This window comes from Trachinotus anak, unplaced genomic scaffold (genome assembly GCF_046630095.1).
Source record: "Trachinotus anak isolate AG129_WGS33_773 ecotype Australia unplaced genomic scaffold, CSIRO_AGI_Tana_v1 ptg000015l, whole genome shotgun sequence".
Taxonomy (NCBI): domain Eukaryota; kingdom Metazoa; phylum Chordata; class Actinopteri; order Carangiformes; family Carangidae; genus Trachinotus; species Trachinotus anak.
In genome coordinates, this window is record NW_027273866.1 from 2,250,438 (window position 1) to 2,269,924 (window position 19,487).

The following is a 19,487-nucleotide window of genomic DNA, read 5'->3' on the forward strand; positions in this document are numbered from 1 at the left end:
GGTGGCTAGTGAAGTCATCTTGATAGGTGGGTGGAGTTTGTGTTGGGACAGTTTAGTTCAACGATTTGTGTATTTCTAATTCGTGGTCACAGCCCTACCTGCAGTGTCTGTTTAAATATTAGCTCAGCAAAGTGAGATGTGTCCTGACTGACACTCCCACTCCAGCGGGCAGCCTCTTCAAGGATGCAGGCTGTATGCTGCCTTCGAGGACCGTAGGAAATTGTACATATCTGAGCCAGCTGAACGAATAGAAACGTAAAATACGACTGAAATCGCCGGGTTGCCGTCGTGAGATGATTTTGAAGCAGCAAAAAATATAAGCCATGATCAAACTAAAGACAAACATGATGACATTAGTTGTACTAAATAGCCAATAATTAGGCTAATCGGTGTGGTAAATGTTTTTTTTATTTTTTATTCTGTGTAATCATTAATCCTGCCACTGAGCCATAAAATAACGCACAATATTTGTAGAAAACCTATACAAACAATTTACTTTTGTAAAAATGTCCACATTGCTGTGTGGTGCAGACCGACCGCACAGCATCCGAGCTTAAAAAAAGGCGTTTCCGAGGGCGCCCTGAAGGCAGCACACGGCGACACATTGAATGAGGACATCAGCAAAGAGTTTCATGGTACAGTCATGCTCTCTCTTACGTGTTAGTTTTCAGTCATGGCTAAACAGTACGACATCTTGTTCAGGCTGCTCATGCTCGGGGACTCCGGGGTCGGGAAGACCTGCATGTTGCGCAGGTTCACGGAAAGTGAATTTGATCCCTCACACATTTCCACCATCGGTAAGCCATCCAACAAGTTTTCTTCTCTCATCATATGGGTCTGTGTCAGCCCCGGGTTGAACCGGATAAACATCAGTGAACACATTTCCCCCTGAATGAATGTCGAGGCTGCGACCTCCCTCCATGGCGTTCAGTTGAATTTTCAGGAGGATTTACTGTAATTTTCGCTTCTGTTATAAGGAGGCCGCTCAGCTGGTAGGATTAGTGCGAACTGCCTCGGGTCATAGCAGCCCTGAAAGTGACTGAAAAAACATTTTCAGCACTAAGAAAGCCAAACTGCTCATGTTGTCCCAAAATAATTACATTTTCTAATAGAGGTTTGACCCTAATAAAGATACTGAAGGATGTAGAAGAGGTTTGAAAAAGCAGCTCTTTGAATTGTCACAAACACAATGGGAAGGAAGGTCCATAGGAAAAATATTATTTCTGCCCTCAGAGTGTTTTGTGTGTGTGTGTGTGTGTGTGTGTGTGTTAATCGTTATTCACAGAAAGCAACTCTGATTAGTGCTCCATATCACAGCTGCCTCTTTTCCTGCCTGTGTTACAGACTAATGACTTTGATGATGGCTGTTTCACACTAAAGAGTAAACTATGTCCACATAAACAAAGGAAAACAGTCAGCACATGCTTCAGTTGTAGGATATATACTGTACTTTGTGGTGAGTGTAATAGAAACTGCTGTAGTGCAGAGTGGAACCGACTTCAGGATAAAAGGTTTGCCAGTCTGCGGGGTGGGAAGGCTTTGCATGGGATTAAACCCAGGTATTTGAGAATGTGCATGGCACATAAAATCTCCTTGCTTTCAGATCCCAGATATTGGGGTTATCGATAAACTTCAGTCAGCTTCAGTCGCCCCTTTCACAAGCACCTGTGCCCCCCATTTCTCACAAGTACAGTGTCTTTCTGAGAGCTGTGGGGCCAATGAGGCGCTTGCGTGCAGGCTGAACAGCCAGATCTGTTGACTGTAAGGCTCTGCATATATTACGCGGCACATCTTAATGGTGACAAGGTGTTTGAAAAGGCTCTGTGGCTCATAAGAGTCACGGCAAGTAAACTACACTGAACGTTTTACTGAACTGCTTTAAAGGGAAAATGCGCCAAAATGTAGTCATTTGAATTTGTGAACATGAAGACGTCTCTCCTCGAGCTGAATATCACACACAGGCTACAGCGATTATGTCGTCTGCTGACAAATCCTTGAGCAACTTGACAGACACTGAATAAAAGAAAAGTGAAAGCATGATTCTCCTCCTACATAGAGTAGGCCTTCACTGGACGACCTACATTCAAATCAATGATGCATCTAAAAAAACAAAACATCTGCGTGTCAGTGGAGCCATCCACTGTTTTATTGTCAGTGGACCAACTCACCTGACCAGCGATAGCCTAAGTGGGAACAGAACAATGTTTAGGATAGACTTTATTGATCTCACGCAGGGAATGTGAAGTGTCACAGCAGCAGAGGGAAGTAAAGGAACGGGTATGTCCTGTATTTCATTAAAACACGGTATAGCAGAGCTTAACAAGCCTCTCCGGGCTCACTGTCACTCTCAGAGCCGCTCTCAGTGATATTAGTTTCACCAGTGCTTTTTCCTACTTTAACAAGTTAAAATGCCTGCTGAGAAAAACACCTATAAATCAACCATTTAAGTCTTTTTTTTTTTTTTTTTTTTGGTGATGATAAAATGAAAAGCTTTTGGTTTTGTAGTGCTGGTCAGACAAATCAACTCAAATCAAAGCAACTTGAAGATGTTGCCTTGGGTGTTATGAAATTGTGTAATGTAGCATAGTTAGGATACTTCACTTTAAACATCTGGAAAACTACAACATATACTTTAAGGGTCTAACATATATAGCATATATTATGAATTGTAAGTATACTGTGTTGCTCTTGCTTTAATATGAAGTGACTTGCAGTTAGTGTGACATTCCTTAGCTGTCTTGTCCCGTCACCCAGCAGACAACACACCACCGTGGTTCCCATCGGTTGCACCCCCTCTTGTTTAGACAGTGATTTAAAAGTGGACACTATTGAGTGGCTGAGATACTATTCATTAGAGAAAAACAGTGTCTCTGAGCAACACTCATTAAGTGCTCACAAACACACAACAGCCCATGTAAAACACTGCAAAGGGGGGAATTTTTCACCGTTTTATCTCGGTTGCTGAAGTGAAACCACTTTGACTTTGTGTTTTCTCTTTGCAGGAGTTGATTTTAAAATGAAAACAGTAGAAATAGATGGAATCAAGGTGCGAGTACAGATATGGTAAGTTAAGTTACTTTTTATTTGCATTTACAGTAGGGTCGAACAATGAATCCAAATATAATATGTAAGATCTCAATATGGCCAAGTGTAATATCCGAATCGCCTGAGGTGCAGTTTTCAAGGTAACGTGTGTCACAACATACCATTAATGAAGCACTGTGGTGCTGCAGAGATGCCCCGGCCTCCGAACCATATTCTCCACATGTAAAGGAACATACCTGTTTGATACAGACCCCAAATTAAATTGTGACTCATCATGCAATCGCACTGGCGAAACAATCGCAATCGGACTTTTGTGTTTGCATGTCGTTCAGTCCTAATTCACAGTATGCAGTATGTGTGATCCTCCTTCGTTTATGTGTGGTTTGTCTTCTGTGCAGGGACACGGCCGGTCAGGAGCGTTATCAGACTATTACCAAACAGTACTACAGGCGGGCACAGGTGATACAAACAATCAATGGGACTCAAGTTACCTTTACGCGCCACTGTAGCATTCATTCTGTAATCCTTTTCTTATCCAGGGTATCGTCTTTGTATACGACATCACAAACGAGCCGTCCTTTCAGCACATAGCGAAGTGGGCCAGCGACGTGGATGAAGTAAGGCAATAAGCCCTCTCATTTCACTCCCTTGCACTTGCTGCCCTCCACAGTGACCCAGTATTTGTACTGCTGCCGCCTGAAGTGCCTTCTGCACATCCAGTGGCTTAGCGTGAGTGACAAAATGATGAAGTCCCTTATCCCCATCCTGTCTGTCTTGTCTGCTTGTTGTTGTTGTTTTGCAGTATGCCCCAGACAAGGTGCAGAGGATCTTGGTAGGAAACAAGTCTGATGAGGAGCTGAATAGGCAGGTGACGAGGGACCAAGGAAGCAAGGTTTGATGGAGCCTTATTTTGTGGTTTTTGTAGGATTTAGATTATTTTCTGAGTGTAATAAAAATGAGCTGTTAACAGTGTTCAAATGGGAGCTAATGATGTTGTTTTTGTCATTTAAGATGACCACTCAGTTTCCTGAACCCAGTGTTCCTTTACTTATGGGAGAAGACTGACTAAAACTATAAAATGCTCTTGCTGTGCGTGTTTCTAACCATACTCACCTGAATCTTGCAGCTAGCGGAAACCTATGAGATGGAGTTCTTTGAAACCAGCGCGTCCACCAGCAGTAACATCAGTGAGGTAGGATACATGGTGCATCTCCCAGGAATCTGTTCTGTCACATCAAGAATATGTTCAGCTATTGCAACATTTTTTTTTTTTTTTTTTTTTTGTTGGTCTATGTGTTTATTGTTTTTCTTCCTCCTTCCTTGAGTCATTCACCCGTGTGGCAGAACTGGTGCTGCAGGCTCACAAGAGAGACGTGGACAGCTTGTTGGGATCCCTGGATGATTATCTGGAGAAGGTGGCTTTGGAGGAAGAGAAGGGGAGTCAAGATACTGACAACAGCGCTCAGAGGAGTTGTACCTGTTAGCACAAAGTGCCATGGCTGACATCTGAAAAGACATCTGTTCGACACTGTGACTTGACTCAGCCCTCCTCTGCCATCTACGGAGGGACTTTGACCTGTTGAACAGGAGAGAGAGCCTGACTGGTTTCACTTTCATGAAGTTACACGGTGGTAAACGCAGTTAGGAGCAGCTACCAGCAGAGGGCCAATTTTGTTGCATGATCACTGAACCGTGCGGCCAGTGAAGAGTGAACAGTTCATAAAAGTAGCTGTGCCCATCTGCATCCATCAAAACTATCAATACACATGCTCTCTTCATTTTTTTTCTTGCTGAAAAGCAGTTTTGTACTAAACATCTGCTTCATCAGTTTACTTTATTCCATCGCTTTTGGTTTCTCATTTCTATTTATTTGATTTGCAGGCTACATATCAGCAAATTGACTGGTAACGTGTGATTTCATATCAAAGAAATGTGTTTAATACAGTGAGTATAGTTGATACAACAAGGTAGACAGAGGACAGAGTTGAATTATTCACACCCTGAAACTCAAACCAAGCTGACATGGATTCATTTCCATGATGGACTTATTTCCTCAAGGGAGACATTGTTGTGCCATGTTCAGTGACCTCTCTGAATGCAGTACATGTTTATTTACCATCCTGAATGTATATGTGTAGTTTGTTGTATGATTGTGACTCGCATTGCCTACTATAAGTTGTGTGTTGAAGCATTGTTACTGCTGCTCTATATAATGCTTTCAGGGTCTTCTGAGGTGCCACAGCCATTAGAATTTTAATATATTGTTTGCAACTTGGGAATGATGAGAAAAAAAATCAAGTAATATACAGTGTTTTGGGGGTAAATAAATTAAAAATGTCATATTTAAATCTAAATAATCGTGTATCTGAGTCTTGCTGAGTCACTACATGTGCACAGTTAGGTCCACACAGAGTTCAAACAGATTCATTCATTTTTCATCACGTGCTGTGAAAGACAGGTGATCGCATGTTAAATTTTTGATGACTGAGAAAACGGATACATGTCATAAAGATACCATACAAATATCTGCTCTAACACATGCTGCTTTTCCCGTTCAACGCATAGATTTGAGTACATATAGTCGAATATGTGCTTATGATAACTCAGCGCACAAAAGCACATTATGTTTGGATTCGGACATGAACCCTGATCCTGTTCTGAATGCGATAACGTACGTCTTACTGTAAATCATTCCAAAAAACTGCTTCATGTACTTGTCCATGGTTTTACGGTTGGTTTTATGACTCTATCTGAAACTTGTAAAGAGTGTCATGTGTCAGGTGTAGATCAATTTCCTGCAGAGCTATTTGACACCCATGATAGTCAGCTGAGTGAGTCGGGTGACCAAGCAGTTCGGTGCTGTCACACGCTGAGATCCCGTCTGCCACCAGTGTGGAAACACAGGAGTTGAGATGACGTTCATCGCCAAGACATTCTACGACTTGAAGGCCACCACGCTGGAGGGAGACTCGGTGGACTTCAACGTCTTCAGGGGACGGGTGGTCCTCATAGAGAACGTGGCCTCGCTCTGAGGCACCACCACCCGGGACTTCAGCGAGCTCAACCAGCTTCAGAGCAAGTACCCCCATCGACTGGTGGTCCTGGGTTTTCCCTGTAACCAGTTTGGATATCAGGTCAGTTTAACAGCACTATTGCCCAATTTGGTTCAGTGGTACCCTGCAATATCAGAAATCTCATAAGATTGCTGTATGTGTTTTATTATTATTGTTAAACCCTGCCGTAGCAGTTCAGTTTTCTAAATCTAAAACTATGTCTGGGTAATTTGCATATGGTGCTTAGCTTTCCGTTGCCTTTAGTGTGTATTTGGGTATATTCACTACACCTGAATTTGACCAGAGTTTAAAAAACAGTTACCATTATTTGAGCAGGATCTTGAGTGTTGGCTCCCCATATCCTGGCTAGGCAAAGCTGGGTTTCACTTTAAAAAATGAATGTACCATGAAAAGTTAGAGGCAAACTTGTTGCTATGCAGTATATAAACATCTGTACTAAATACGATCATTGTCATTCTGAAAGTTAATACCTATGTCTTGCAGGAGAACTGCTCCAATGGCGAGATCCTGAGTTCACTGCAGCATGTGCGTCCAGGCAGTGGCTTTCAGCCCAACTTCACCATCTTTGAGAAGTGTGACGTCAATGGAACAAACACACATCCCGTCTTTGCCTATCTGAAAGACAAGCTCCCCTATCCCGATGACGACCCCAACTCCCTTATGCAGGACCCCAAGTTTCTGGTTTGGAGTCCCATCAGCAGGACGGATGTGTCTTGGAACTTTGAGAAGTTCCTCATCGGGCCAGAAGGAGAGCCCTTTAAAAGATACAGCAAAAAGTTCCCCACCATTGACATCGAGCCTGACATTCAGAGACTGTTGAGATTAACCAAGACCTAAGAATAGCTTCCACCTCTTAATGACTTCTCATCCATTAAAGTCATAGCTGATGTGCTGTCCTCCACACTTTTAAGCCTTATTAAATGAGGGTAATATTCTTAAAAGCTGAGGGAATATTATCTGAGGCCTTATAAGTGCTTAACAGTAGTGGATGAATACATTCAATATATTTTTCAAACTTTATGAGAAAAGAACAGTAATTTTAGTGTATAGTACCAGAATTTAAAAAAATATAGGTGTACTTTAAAAAAAATAATCACTTTAAGAGCAGAGTATTTCCTTTTGCATGTGCGATTGTTTCTTGTCCTGTGCTGGCCTGGCCAGCAGATGGTGCTACTGATTTATCTTACAGAGAACTTCTCTCAAACCTTAATGAATTAATATTCACCACACATACACTTACAAAATGTTTGCACTGGAATAAAACATAAAAAACACATTTCTCTTTCACTGGTGTATCTTTTCAACTATATACAATATGAGGGGCATCTCCTATAAAGATGTGTGCCTCTGATGCGGGTTGACAAAAACAGATGTTGTCATGTCTGAAACAGCTCTGTGTAGGCATAGTAATGAGGCTTGAAATACAGAAGGACGAATGTTGTCACTGCACACTTAAATGCCCTCTAGGATAACTCACAGGCCATTTATCTGCATTATGCATCCTCCAGCCTGCTGATTCATTCTTTATTTGCTGAGATCTCCTTTTACCACTAATTCACAATATCTACAGTTCTTAGAAGGATCAATAGCAGAAGCATGTACAGCTATGGGAATGCTTTAGTGCCACAGTGACACCTGAAGATGAGTCTGAAATCATGCATTTAGGAAAGCATCGACCTTGCTGCTGTGTAATGAGCTCATGTCCAGCTTTAGCTCTCTATGCACACTGTGCATTGTTTGCAAGATCTGCAGATTAGCAGTGGATTTTCTGCACATCCGCTCACATCCACATCAGCCGATGATGTCAGAGCCACAGACTACACAAGCCAGACACTGCCCTAATGTCTTTGGCAGATAGCTCTGGGGACATTTGTGACAGCAGTGAAACTCAGTCACCTCACACAGGATGGGTTTTCATTCCACTTAGAGTGGCTGTAATGTTTGTATCCTGACTCATTATCTTTGCATATCAAATTTAAATGTTTGTCGTGTCATGAGACATGAGGACATTTGATTAATATGCTTCCCACAGGCCAACTGGCCGGGGCTTGACTGCCAGGTTTCTGATACTGCCTATTCAAGGAGCAAATATTGGAGGAGGAACGGGATAGGGCTCTCCTCTACCCTCTCTGCACTGCTCCCCCACACACATACATCCAGCTTGCAGAAAAATACCACCAAAGATCGTTTATGATTGAGATGAGCCACTATATTAAATTCTTCAAAAATAATGTAGGCTTATAAGAGATTAAAACAATAGAATAAAACAGACAACTATCTCAGCATCTGCATTTGTTTGAATGTTACACAAGCTCTAACTTAAGCTCTTGACAATACTTTTGATTTTCATATGTTCTGGTCCAAATCCCGCATGTAGCTACACCACCTATAAAATAAATAATATTTTCACAATAAGCTTTGCACAGCATTGTAAAAGTTCATTTTGCTTTGAACAAATAAGAACAACTCAACTTTGGCTGTAGATGTTCTCTACTTTTTTTTTTTTTTTTTTTTTGTGCTTTTTTTCCAACTTAGTATCTCATATGTTGTTAGCTTTTCATTAAGCAGGTAAACAGGTCCTGTGCACCGGAGCTCCTGTGCGTCTGGTTACCCAACAACACCCGATAAACTTTATTTAAACGTGACCTAACTTAAACGTAGCAAAGCATAAAAGTGTATGTAACTGGACCTAAAGCGAAAAAGGTGGAGGTGAAGGTGAAAACCCAGGCAGAGTGAGAGCTCTTCGTTTTCCCTGGTCTCCAGTCTACCCACTACAGGTGAGCTCTGTTGCCACGGTAACGTTTGCCCCCCCCTTCCCCCCCTCACCTATGAGTGCTTCTCGCGAGACTCGGGCAGTGGGAGGGGAGGCTGCTTCAATGATCTCATCCCTCCAGCAGCTGCATAGCGCAGCGAGGCGAACCCGTAACTTTCTATCAAACTTCCAAGTTGCCTTTCGGGAGCTGGACACCGGGGCTTTTTGGGTTTTAAGCGAGGCGAGCACGGTTCCCCGCGAAGGTAAGGAAGACCGGTGCGCAGTGTGTGTGTCTCGGACTTGTCGGAGTTGAAACCAAAAAAAAAAGAAAAAGAAAAAAAAAAAAGAAGAAGAGGAAAACCCCGCTTCGTATTGTGTGACATCCAAAAGCTTAGAGGCAGGCAGGAGGAAAGGTGAGTCCGGAGAGTGGTGCAGGTCATGTGCTGGGTGTTGTTCGTGGTACCAGGTGCCCACACACACACACAACATCTGTCGGCTGTGTGAGGACAAAGCACATCTTTGTGCTGTGTGAAGGTGCAGTGTGGAGCCAGTGCGCAGTCGGTGCCAGCGTTTTCTTTTTAAGTAATAGGGCTGGTGGGTGAGACGCGTTTGAGCCCGACTATCACTGGGGTTGTCAAAATATATGTGTCCGCTGCGTCGCTGTATATATGTCAAGGGCATTGATCCCGGAGACGATGCACAGGTGGCACCGCGCATGATAGACCACCACATACGGGATGTGTGGAGGTCTTCCTGTGAAACCAGAACATCAGCGTTTTTCAGCATGGTCTACCCCGTGTTGTTTCCACACGAGGGAGGGATTTGAGACACCAAGTGATTTCCTTGTGCCACATCTGCCTGGTTTTAGCTCATGTTTATAGTCTGCCTGGTTCATCATCTGTTTGGACAGATAAGACCAAACTGATTGCATGGTGGTATGATGTGAGCATGTTATATGCTGGATTTTGCACATCAGTGGTCCTTCATGAATGTTCAATATGCTGGTATTGTGATCAGGTGATACCCATCAGATCCTCCTTCTTGCTGATTTATTTATGCTTAATGTGCAGAATATAAACAAAACCACCCCCAGTGTCCGACATGGGCAGACTGTTTTGGAAAAGGCAGAGAATACAGATCACATTCAGTGGTGGCAGCAGGAGAGAATAGGAAATATCTGGCAATGCAGGGCTACAAGGCAAACAGAGGTTTGTTTAGATAGTAACAACCAGTCCACAGTGCCAGCCTTGCAAAGTTCAAACACATGTTTTGTATCCAGTATTTACAAAATATCAGCAGTAACAAACCAGTCACAACTATGCAGGTAGGAAATTAAAAATCGCTGGGCTCCCCTTGAACTGAATCATAGTGCACATTCCAGTAGCAGTGCTTGGCATGAGTCAGGTTAAAAAAAGGAAGCTTTAGAGTTAAGCTTTGGGCAAGGATTGAGGATTTTTAGCATTCTTGATAGGCTTAGCCGACCTGCTGTGGGCATGACTGATCATACAGGTCCACTGCCATTTTTAATAATGAGTCTAATCTCAGCTTTGTCCCGTTTGCTTGTTCTAAACGTAGCTATTATTCACACTGGACTGCTTCTTGCTTTCTCTGATGGAATTTCTTATAGGAAATTAATCTAATGCAAATGCAGCAGCTCTGTATTGCCATTGGGGAAAGTATACTCACCCTGTTTAAAATCTAACACAACAGGCCAACAAGTCTGTGTTTTATTTTGTTTACAAAAATACCACTCAAGGTTAAGATAAGACAGACCTGCACGGGCCTGAAAATGGCTCATTCTGGGAGACTAGTTTGGAGTCATAGCAGTGTGAGGCCCATATGAGAAGCAGAAGGTTGACAAGATCTGTCTAAAGATTTTTAATTTTGTTTTTGTATTTTTTGCACTTATTATCAAAACACATCTGCAGGCACATTCCAAACATGTCTTGTTTCTTGGGGGGAAAAGAAATCCATTGCTTCTCACATTTCTTATCAGCATAAATACTCCTCCCCCTGTTGTGTTACTGAGGGACAGTATTTCTATTTTCACTGTTTGCATCATACGTCTCACATAACAATAACAATTGTGAGTGTGCTTCATTTGTAGTAGCGTCTTTCTAATGTGCCCACACATTTCACAGAGGGATGCTTCCTGTTGCTAAGTTGAGCTTATGTTTCTATTGTCTCTTGTGCATCGGCTCAAAGGGAATAGCTTGAGCAAAGATAAAAGGCAACAACAAGTAGAGCATTGTACTGCTTTATAATTTGCCACTCTGGAATGTGTGGGCTGCAATTATGCTAAGTGGCCATCATGAAATGCCTAAATTAACTGTTTATTTTATATAATGAATAATTAGAATATTATTATTATTATTATTATTAACTCTCAAGATCAAAGTACATTATTCTTTATTGATTGAATGATTTTAATGCCAAAAAAAGTTTTATCCAATTTCTTTCTACAGTGATGGGGTGATTATTCCCTGACAAACTTTTAAGGTTCCATCATTTCTCAAACTTCTCGACCTCACCTTGTGGGAATGCGCAGCACCACCTGACTGGCTGCTCTGAAATCTGTGCCCCTGTCACCTCTCAGTGCCTATTACTGATGACAGGCCAGACGACAAGCTAAACAGACCCTGAGATACGGCCCTATATCATCTGGTGTACCAACATGGCCAATGTCAGCTACAAGGCTGTTTTCTTCAGGCTTGTTGATTCTATGACAAAGACCAAAATGAGTCACGTATTCCTGAGTTTTGACGTGACCTTTAGTAACAGCATGAAATATATCACTTTTTTAGGAAAAAAAGGGAAGCTCTGTCAGTTTAAAGATGCATCTGACCAGTATTAGTCAGCCCATTGTTGGAAGTCAAATGACTTGATGATAATATGGCCTCCAGCGTTTTTTCTTTTTTTTTTTTTTTTTTCAGCACGAGCATCTTTTTCCTTTTGACTGAGGGGGTTGATGAGTTTGACTGTAATGAGGTGCGACTGCGGTTCTGCGTTTCCTGCTTGCTAAACTGTTGGAATGCTCCGTCTTTGTCTGGATCGGACGGTCCATCGTATATCAACAAATCGGGGAAAGCAGAGGGCTCGGACGCTACAATAGTGATGATGTAATCCCTTTTCAGCACGCTGTCAGAGAGCAAATGCGAGCAGACAAAGGAAAATTCCCCTCCTTTCCACCATCACCCCCCTCCCGCCACAAAGTTTGGGGAATTTTGACCTTGCAAAAATGCACTCGGACACTGTAATTATCTGTGATCCCGTAGGCCTCACTGGCACTGGGAGCTCATCATCCGGGCAGGTGCAAAGAGTTACTGTTGGCTCGCATCTGTACCTGATTGACAGCTGGGTCTGAATTCGGTGGTCTGTTGCTTATATGTCCATGAACTAACGCAACCTCCCTGTGAATGGTTTCTGTCAGCCTGCTTCCAACTCTCAACCCTAAACCAAAACCCACAGTCATGCAGAGATCAGACACTGTGTAATTCCCCTTTTCTGCTCCCATCAAACCTCATACGTGCTGAGAATAGTACGACATGGGACAGAGATTGGAAGATGGAGAAGAAAAAAAAACCCACAAAAAAAAACAGTTTGACAAACAATCATGTGGAAAAAAAAAGAGAAAGAAAGTGAGAAAGAAAAAAAAATGTCCATAATGAAATCTGGAATTCTGATGATGATGTGTTGCTGCAGGCTATCTCCTCTGCCACACAATGATGATGTGCTTGGTGTTGTCCCGACATGTCTGCCGGTTGTTACACTGTCTCTCTGCTTGGCCTGCATGATCTCTCTGGAACAGATTACAGAACTCAGCTCAGAGAAGAATCAAAACATCAAGCAGAGTTGCAGGCCCGTGCCCCATGCAGAGCCTGTGTGGGCAGCGGTGGAAAATCATTCCACATACAAAAACCAACAGAGGTTTTGCTGTTGTCCCTCCTGTGGACAGAAATCTGAGAAGCAGGAATGCGTGAGGGCTTGGTCATGGCTGAGCTCGAAACAGATCTCAATGCGTAGACAGGTCTGTTCAGCTTGTCCTCATTCCTGTTCATGCTTATAACTGTTGTTGTTACTTTCAGGCACTGCGTTTACCACGTGACTTGTAGTAAAACAGGAATGCTCTCATAACAGTACACTGTTTTACCCTGAACACTCCATTTAAAAACACAACTTTAGGAACCCCATCTGAGCAGAAACTGCTTTAAAGAGTGAAAGCATTGTTGCTGGAGTCGGTGTTGTCCTTTGTTTCCTGTGCTGTAACTCAAAAAAAAATAAAAAAATCAAAAGCTCATATTGCTCCAAAGTTCCACATCCTTTGCTTTAGAAGAGGGGAATCCATTTCCACCCTGTGAGTTCCTGCTTTGCTCTTGGTAAAGCTGAGAGGGAAGAATGAGACCTCTGTGAGCTAAAGGCTTTTGCTGGATTCAGATGACTTTTTAAACAAATAGAAGTTTCAGGTGGACTGAGTGAAGTGTACAGGGAAAAATGTCCAATTCACTTTCCATGTGGCATATCCACGTAGTTCAGTGTTATTACCTCGGCCTTATGAATACAGCATAGAAACAACCCAGTATTACTCCTAATGTTTCAGCTATAGAGTCCATAACAGCGCACTGTCTGATGAATTAGGCCATAGTCTTTTTCCATGTTGCTCCAGGTGCAAAGGGCAGATAGGGTTGGCTAATAACAAACATGGCTGCTTTCCCAGCCTTTCCTCTCTCACTGCCTGTTTCCTGTGTATTTCATTGATGTATTCCTGGATACCCTGCCTACAGCTTTGCTACACAAGAAACACAGATGAGACTGAAAGCCGAGTTATAAATATGCAGGTAGGCATGTGCTTGTAAAATGCATGAGACACAACTTTCTGACCATATTCTTACTGCCTCTTTCTGGGTTAAACTGATGCAAGTCAGGGTGTGTGTTTTAGTGCTTCAGCCGTATGTCTCTACAGAACTAATGCCTAGTTCAGCATGGTTATCATTTCAGAGAACGTAAGTTGGTCTTGTCTTGTTTACATGGCACTCATGCTTGCCTTGAATGCTGATTAGGAGGTAGTCACCAGTGGACGCTTACTACTGTATGTTGCGGTTTGCTGTAATTCCCTGAATTTTTACCTTTTGCCTCATTTTCAAAAGAAAATTCAACCTATAAACGAAGATGAGGTGCTAAAAATACCCCACACATGTTAGGAACACACTCTTGACGATGCAAATGAATGGCTCACAGAGAGCTCCAGTCAAAACTTGCATGTTTTCCTCCTCTGTGACTTGTGGGAATGCAAAGTCCTGATTATAGCCAGCCGAGGGGGAAAAGTGTGTGTGTGTGTGTGTGTGTGTGTGTGTGTGTGTGTGTGTGTGTGTGTGTGTGTGTGTGTGTGTGTGTGTGTGTGTGTGTGTGTGTGGGCAGCAGTGTGGGGGACAAGACTAAAACAGAGGAATTACTTGGCCAACTGTCTGAAGTTGTTTGATTAATAAAGCATATGTTAATTTGCCTGTAATTTGTTGTTGTGTATTTTAACACTGTTGGGGGTTTTCTGATGTTAAATGGAAACAAAAGTATTGAAAACACTAATGTCCGGGCTGCTGCTTAAAATGAGATGTGGTTTGCCTGGAACTGGCTCGGGGAGCATGCTAAACCACAGTTGCAGAGCCAGCTGGAGTGTGCGAGTACGTGCAGTGCAGTGCAGGACAGTAGCAGCACACTGTGCAGGTTTGCACTGTGATTTGGCACAGACTGTGATTTAGCAGGGCTCCACTGTTACGCAACACTAGCTGACTTATCACAGGCCAAATGACTCTGTATGAATTGATTAACTCTGCGGCCTGACTGTTTATAATTGGACTGAAAGTGCACTGGGCTATGCACTGGACACGTGCCAAAATCAATGGCTGGAAATGGTTTACGTGTATAACTTTGCAACACTATTGTTGTGGATTTTTTGTCCTCATAAAGCCTTTCCACAGGCACAGCAGTAAGAAATGGAAACTACTTTCCGTTTCTTACAAATAATGCTGACTACTGAGGCACACCTGAGCTTCCCACTGAGTCCTCAGTTGGGGAATTAGGCTGCCCTCCAAGATGTAGGGGACAGCCAGGCCTCTCCAGAGACATGGCAAAGAATCCCCCTGAGGTTTCCTAGGAGTATAAGAGTATGATAAGCCCCTCCGTTGCAGCCCCCCACCCCCTTTACTTCAGTGGTCCCCATGTCAGCTCATACTGAAGTGCTCCCTCTGTCCCCAGCCCATTGTGCTCCCTTGTTAAAATGCTTACCTGGCAAGAACCTGTCCTTATTTTTATGCCTTCATCCTTGCAAACTTAAAAGGGTTAATTACACAATTGTAGAGTACATCTTGCACTCGGCACACAATTAATGACTGGTGGCAGCAGAGCAGCTATTTGGCCAATGTGAGGGGATATTAATCAAGCTTTCACCTTGACTCTGGCCTTCCAGGACGGTCTGCCCGTGTTTTCCTTTTGACTGCTGCTCTCTCAGCTAAGGATCCTCTTGTTTCCTAGCAGCACTCTCATACTCCTCTGTCACTGATAATAGTCTGTGGGGAATCCTTGCACATATGAAATTCATCCCACTATGGCCGCCCCTATTCATCTGTGTAATCAAATTAGTTTATGCTGCAGAGGTGTATTTGTTTCTCGAGCAGCTGTTGATCGATTGAAACTCCAAAGGATGTGTCGAGCGTCTTGTGATGGATTTCATTACATTCTCTGGGGGGCCTTTTAGCTAGCCTGTGGTCAGTGCTGCTGCTGCTGCTGCTGCTGCAGTGGAGCTCATGTTTCTCATGTTTGCACGGCAGGGTCCTGACCCTGCCTAAACCGCCTAATTGAACCATTACATCTGTTCGTCTTCCGTAACATCACCGTGCCACAACTTGTCCAGACAGCCCAGTGCAGAGCGAACCTACATGTCATCTTGAAAGTCTTCCATTCTTAAAATGCAATTTCAACAACACAAGGAGTTCCTATTGTGGGATTCTAGTTCCTTGAGAGGTATCTCTTCCTTTGTTGTTGACAAATGTTTTCATTCTTTTTTTCCTTTTAGGCTGTTATCTGATCTGAGCATTCAGTCCATGTGTCTGTGTTTTAGCAACAGATACAGTCTGGCTGTTGCATGGACACATAGGCTAGGTTTTCTCTCCAAACACTTTATCTTTTTCAGACTTTGTAATGAATAAAAATTTACTTTACTGTGGTAGGGCTGGTCTAATCAGGATTCCTTCTTCCTTCTTCCTCTGTGTTTGCTACCTGTGTAATCAGGCAGAGGATGTGAGAGGACAGGGCAGTGGATGACTTCCAAACATCGCAGGCATCTGTCATATTGACACCTCTGCTGTGAGAATCTGTCAGGCTGCTGTCTACTGACCTTGCTACTCATTCAGTTGTACATGAAGAGCTAATTGTACTCACCCCAATCCTGTCCTCATCCCAAACCCACGCTTGCACACATACTCATGCTGATACAATTCTCATTCACTTTTTGCAATTGGAAATACAGTAATAAGATAGAATACAGATAGAAAACTAGACTTGTATGCAAGTGTATCAGGGTCTAAACATATCAGTGCAGTTCAGACCTGGAGGATCATCAACCCAAGACATTTGGAAAGCCAATAAGAAAACATAAAAGTTTTACCCTACCAGATCATGATGCATGACCAAAGTAGTTTGATCCAATCGAGTGACCAACATTTTACCATTGATTAGTTTGTTTCCATTAGGAACTATTGGGCCATGTGACTGGTATTCCAATAAAGATTTGTATGTGTCATGCATGCTTGTTGTCTTTAAGCATGATGATTTTCAGGAATATTATTCACGGCCTCCGTTTCATTTCCACTGACAGTAGCCATGAGCCTCAGGAGTAAATGACTGTACTGGCTTGGGCCCAGCTACGACTGACGCTGGGCTAGTGACCAGTTCTCACCGATGGGCGCAGACATGTACACAGCATGATGCTCTGGCAGGCAGCGGGGGATGCCTCCAGCCTCGCTCAGCCAGTGGTGATTGGTAGACTGTGAAACATCTCATCTGGGGCACCGGCCTTCACATTATCAGAAATACCATGATCTGATTGACATTTTGATTGACGTCTGATGAACTTTCGCTCTCTGTCCCTGTGCAAACTGTCCTACAGCTTCACAACTGATGTGACATCAATCTCGTGGAGTAGTCAAAATTAATCGGCACACGCCAGATACATAAGATGAGTGAGTAGCACTGCGGGCTTATTCTGATTGGTTTTGCTCGTGAGTGCCTGTGATCCAAGAATGAAGTAATTGCAGGCTTGGAAGTGTTTGGCGGGCCCCCCAGTTGAGCCCCATCCCTGTCTTCTGGCACGTGGCGAGGCTGAATTATAGACGGCAAACACACAAACTATTCACTCAGCCCTCCTCCTTGCATGAACACTGTTAATTATACTGCTGCTACATTCGCATCCCTTCTATTTAAATCCTCAACTGATGGAAACTGCCTCATCCCAGCTCACACACTTGAGCACACACAGAGGCGTGTGCCAGCCCCATGCTGAGCTGGGAATATTTGTTTTGCAACAAATAGGTTCACTGCTTTTCAGATATTAAAAAGAGAGAGAGAGAGAGAGGGGTGGTGTTTATCTTTTGTAGGGGGAACACAGGAAATGGAGTGCCCCCATAAACATCTCTCTGCCCCAGCCCACACTGTCCTGCTTTACAAGGCACACTGCTGGGAAATGCACTCATTGCACTGGTGGCCTGGTTTCTCAGGTCAGCAAGGCAAACACAAATGATGCCTGCATTTTTTACCACAGTGCAACAAGTGAAAATATGTAGATATAAAAGCAATAAACCTATCGTAATTAAATCCAAATGCATGACTGCCAAGGTGGGAGTCACCTTACAGGCTCTTATAGGAGCTGCCAGTGGAAACAGTCGGCAAGAGAGACGCTCAAAGAGCGAGGAGTTATCTTTGAAATCGAAAGCTTTCTCTGTCAGTATGTCACAGCGAGACATTCCCATATAAATCACAAATCCTTTTCACCTGAAGGAAATGGTGCAGTAGGTTGCTGGGAAAAGGTACTCTGCTTGGCAGTGTGTCTGTGTGGAAATGGATCAATGTGAGACTGTCATATTAAGTTTCTCAAGATGCTTTCCCAAGCTTCTGTTTTAATTATGCCATCTGATATCAAAGTACTTTTGCCTCTTCAGTGAACCTCAGCAGGTTGATTTTCGTGGTGTGTGAAAACTCAGCATGGCTAAGGTCACTGAGTATCCAGCGTTCAATAACAAAGTATCGAAGCCTTCAACAAACCCACATCAGAATAATTTATAACCAGGAATGGACATTAATATAAGCCATGTGTTTCTGGGCTTCAGTCGCCAAGGACTTTTTTTACTGTTTATTTTTTTAAATTAATAATAAATTTGAATTTTAGGAATTGGTCAGTTAAAATATGATCTGAGGTGGGCCCTCACAGGTGGTGGATGGTTATATACAGTAGCAAAAGCCCGAATGTCAATGACAACAATGTGTGTGTGCTTATCAAGCATCGGAAAGTGAGACTGTTGAAGTGGCAGTTGACAAGATGAACTTTATCTCCAGCTTTTGGCAACACACCACCACTTGTGCCAAAGCTTCCTGCAATTATCTTTATGGTGCTCTTTAAATAAGTACGTAACAAGGAGCTTTTGAAAAATATGAAGTATAAAATAAAGTGCTTCATTTTACAAAAGGGACAATAAAATAGGCCTAAAAAGTTTTACTTTTCTTTTTTGTTAACTCCACTTCACATCTCAACAGTCTCGGTCATTTTTAGAATAAACAATCTCAACACAACTTTTTCTTTCCTTCTTATACCCCATTCTCCCACTTTCATCACTTTGACTGTCTCTCGTCTTGTCTCACTGTGTGTGTGTATCTCACTCACTGTCTCAAGTTGCAGTGATTGGCTGAGTAGCATCATGTGACCAGTGCTGTAAATGCTAGGAAAGTGGCACCAGTTAAAATAGAAAGGCTTAATCAAAACTTAATAATTGTCAGTGAGTTATAGGTAATAGGTCAAGGTCTGGGTCCAGATCGGGACCACAGTCAACATTAGTGACTTCTGGTCTAGTGCCGTTTCACACACAAACCCCTTGGTCGTTGCTTACCAGTGAACTTGCTAATAATAAACCCGTGCTACACACACCACTGCTACTAAACTACTTTACTACTAAACTAGAATTGTAGCAGAACTCATTGAAATACAGTATCTACTCAGTTATCAGTTCATGAAGTTTTATTTAGTTTATAATAGAGACAAGATACAGTTTTCAAGGATGGAATATTTGTCAGTGTGACATTATAAAAAGATTAAGAATAGCAGAGTTTGTGGTTGAGATGGCTCCAACTCACAGCCAGTGTCTCCTGTTAGGGAACAAAATCGTGATCCCTCACTGGCTTCCCATCTGCAAATACTGTTGGTTGTGTACTGTTTGCCACTGATTACTTATTGATTAAGCTGGAAGCACGACTGTAGGAGTTAAGCCCGAGTCTCTGCAGTGATGGTGATGGAAAGTTTGTTTTTGAAAATTTAATTCAAACATGCTCACCATGCTTATTTGCACACAATGTACACT

General features: G+C 42.8%; 3 protein-coding genes across 4 annotated transcripts in view; all 3 read left to right on the forward strand.

Moving 5' to 3' along the window:
* Nucleotides 1–557: 557 nt before the first annotated feature.
* Nucleotides 558–5,402, forward strand: LOC139633206 (ras-related protein Rab-15-like). Its single transcript, XM_071498733.1, has 7 exons — nt 558–797; nt 3,003–3,063; nt 3,444–3,504; nt 3,585–3,662; nt 3,848–3,937; nt 4,172–4,237; nt 4,371–5,402. Exons 1-7 carry the CDS (start codon nt 674–676, stop codon nt 4,527–4,529), a joined length of 639 nt encoding a protein of 212 aa, XP_071354834.1. The 5' UTR covers nt 558–673; the 3' UTR covers nt 4,530–5,402.
* A 291-nt stretch (nt 5,403–5,693) lies between these two features.
* gpx2 (glutathione peroxidase 2) lies at nt 5,694–7,395 on the forward strand. Its single transcript, XM_071498734.1, has 2 exons — nt 5,694–6,179; nt 6,603–7,395. Exons 1-2 carry the CDS (start codon nt 5,958–5,960, stop codon nt 6,954–6,956), a joined length of 576 nt encoding a protein of 191 aa, XP_071354835.1. The 5' UTR covers nt 5,694–5,957; the 3' UTR covers nt 6,957–7,395.
* Nucleotides 7,396–8,976: 1,581 nt separating this feature from the next.
* The window catches only part of LOC139632773 (signal-induced proliferation-associated 1-like protein 1), a 33,895-nt gene continuing 23,384 nt past the window's right edge, over nt 8,977–19,487 (forward strand). Inside the window, exon 1 of one of the 2 annotated variants that reach the window (XM_071497970.1) lies at nt 8,977–9,134. The gene's annotated coding sequence lies outside the window, so the exon portion shown is untranslated. Of the gene's footprint in view, nt 9,285–19,487 lie in introns of both variants that reach the window. The other variant, XM_071497969.1, reaches the window with a different exon arrangement.

What these genes read in the sequence shown, in the direction of transcription:
- LOC139633206 (XM_071498733.1), top strand. Translation starts at nt 674, where the DNA reads ATGGCTAAACAGTACGACATCTTGTTCAGGCTGCTCATGCTCGGGGAC. An exon ending in AAGGTGCGAGTACAGATATG is followed by an intron (nt 3,064 to 3,443) that starts GTAAGTTAAGTT and finishes TCTTCTGTGCAG; the next exon opens with GGACACGGCCGGTCAGGAGC. An exon ending in AGTACTACAGGCGGGCACAG is followed by an intron (nt 3,505 to 3,584) that starts GTGATACAAACA and finishes TTTCTTATCCAG; the next exon opens with GGTATCGTCTTTGTATACGA.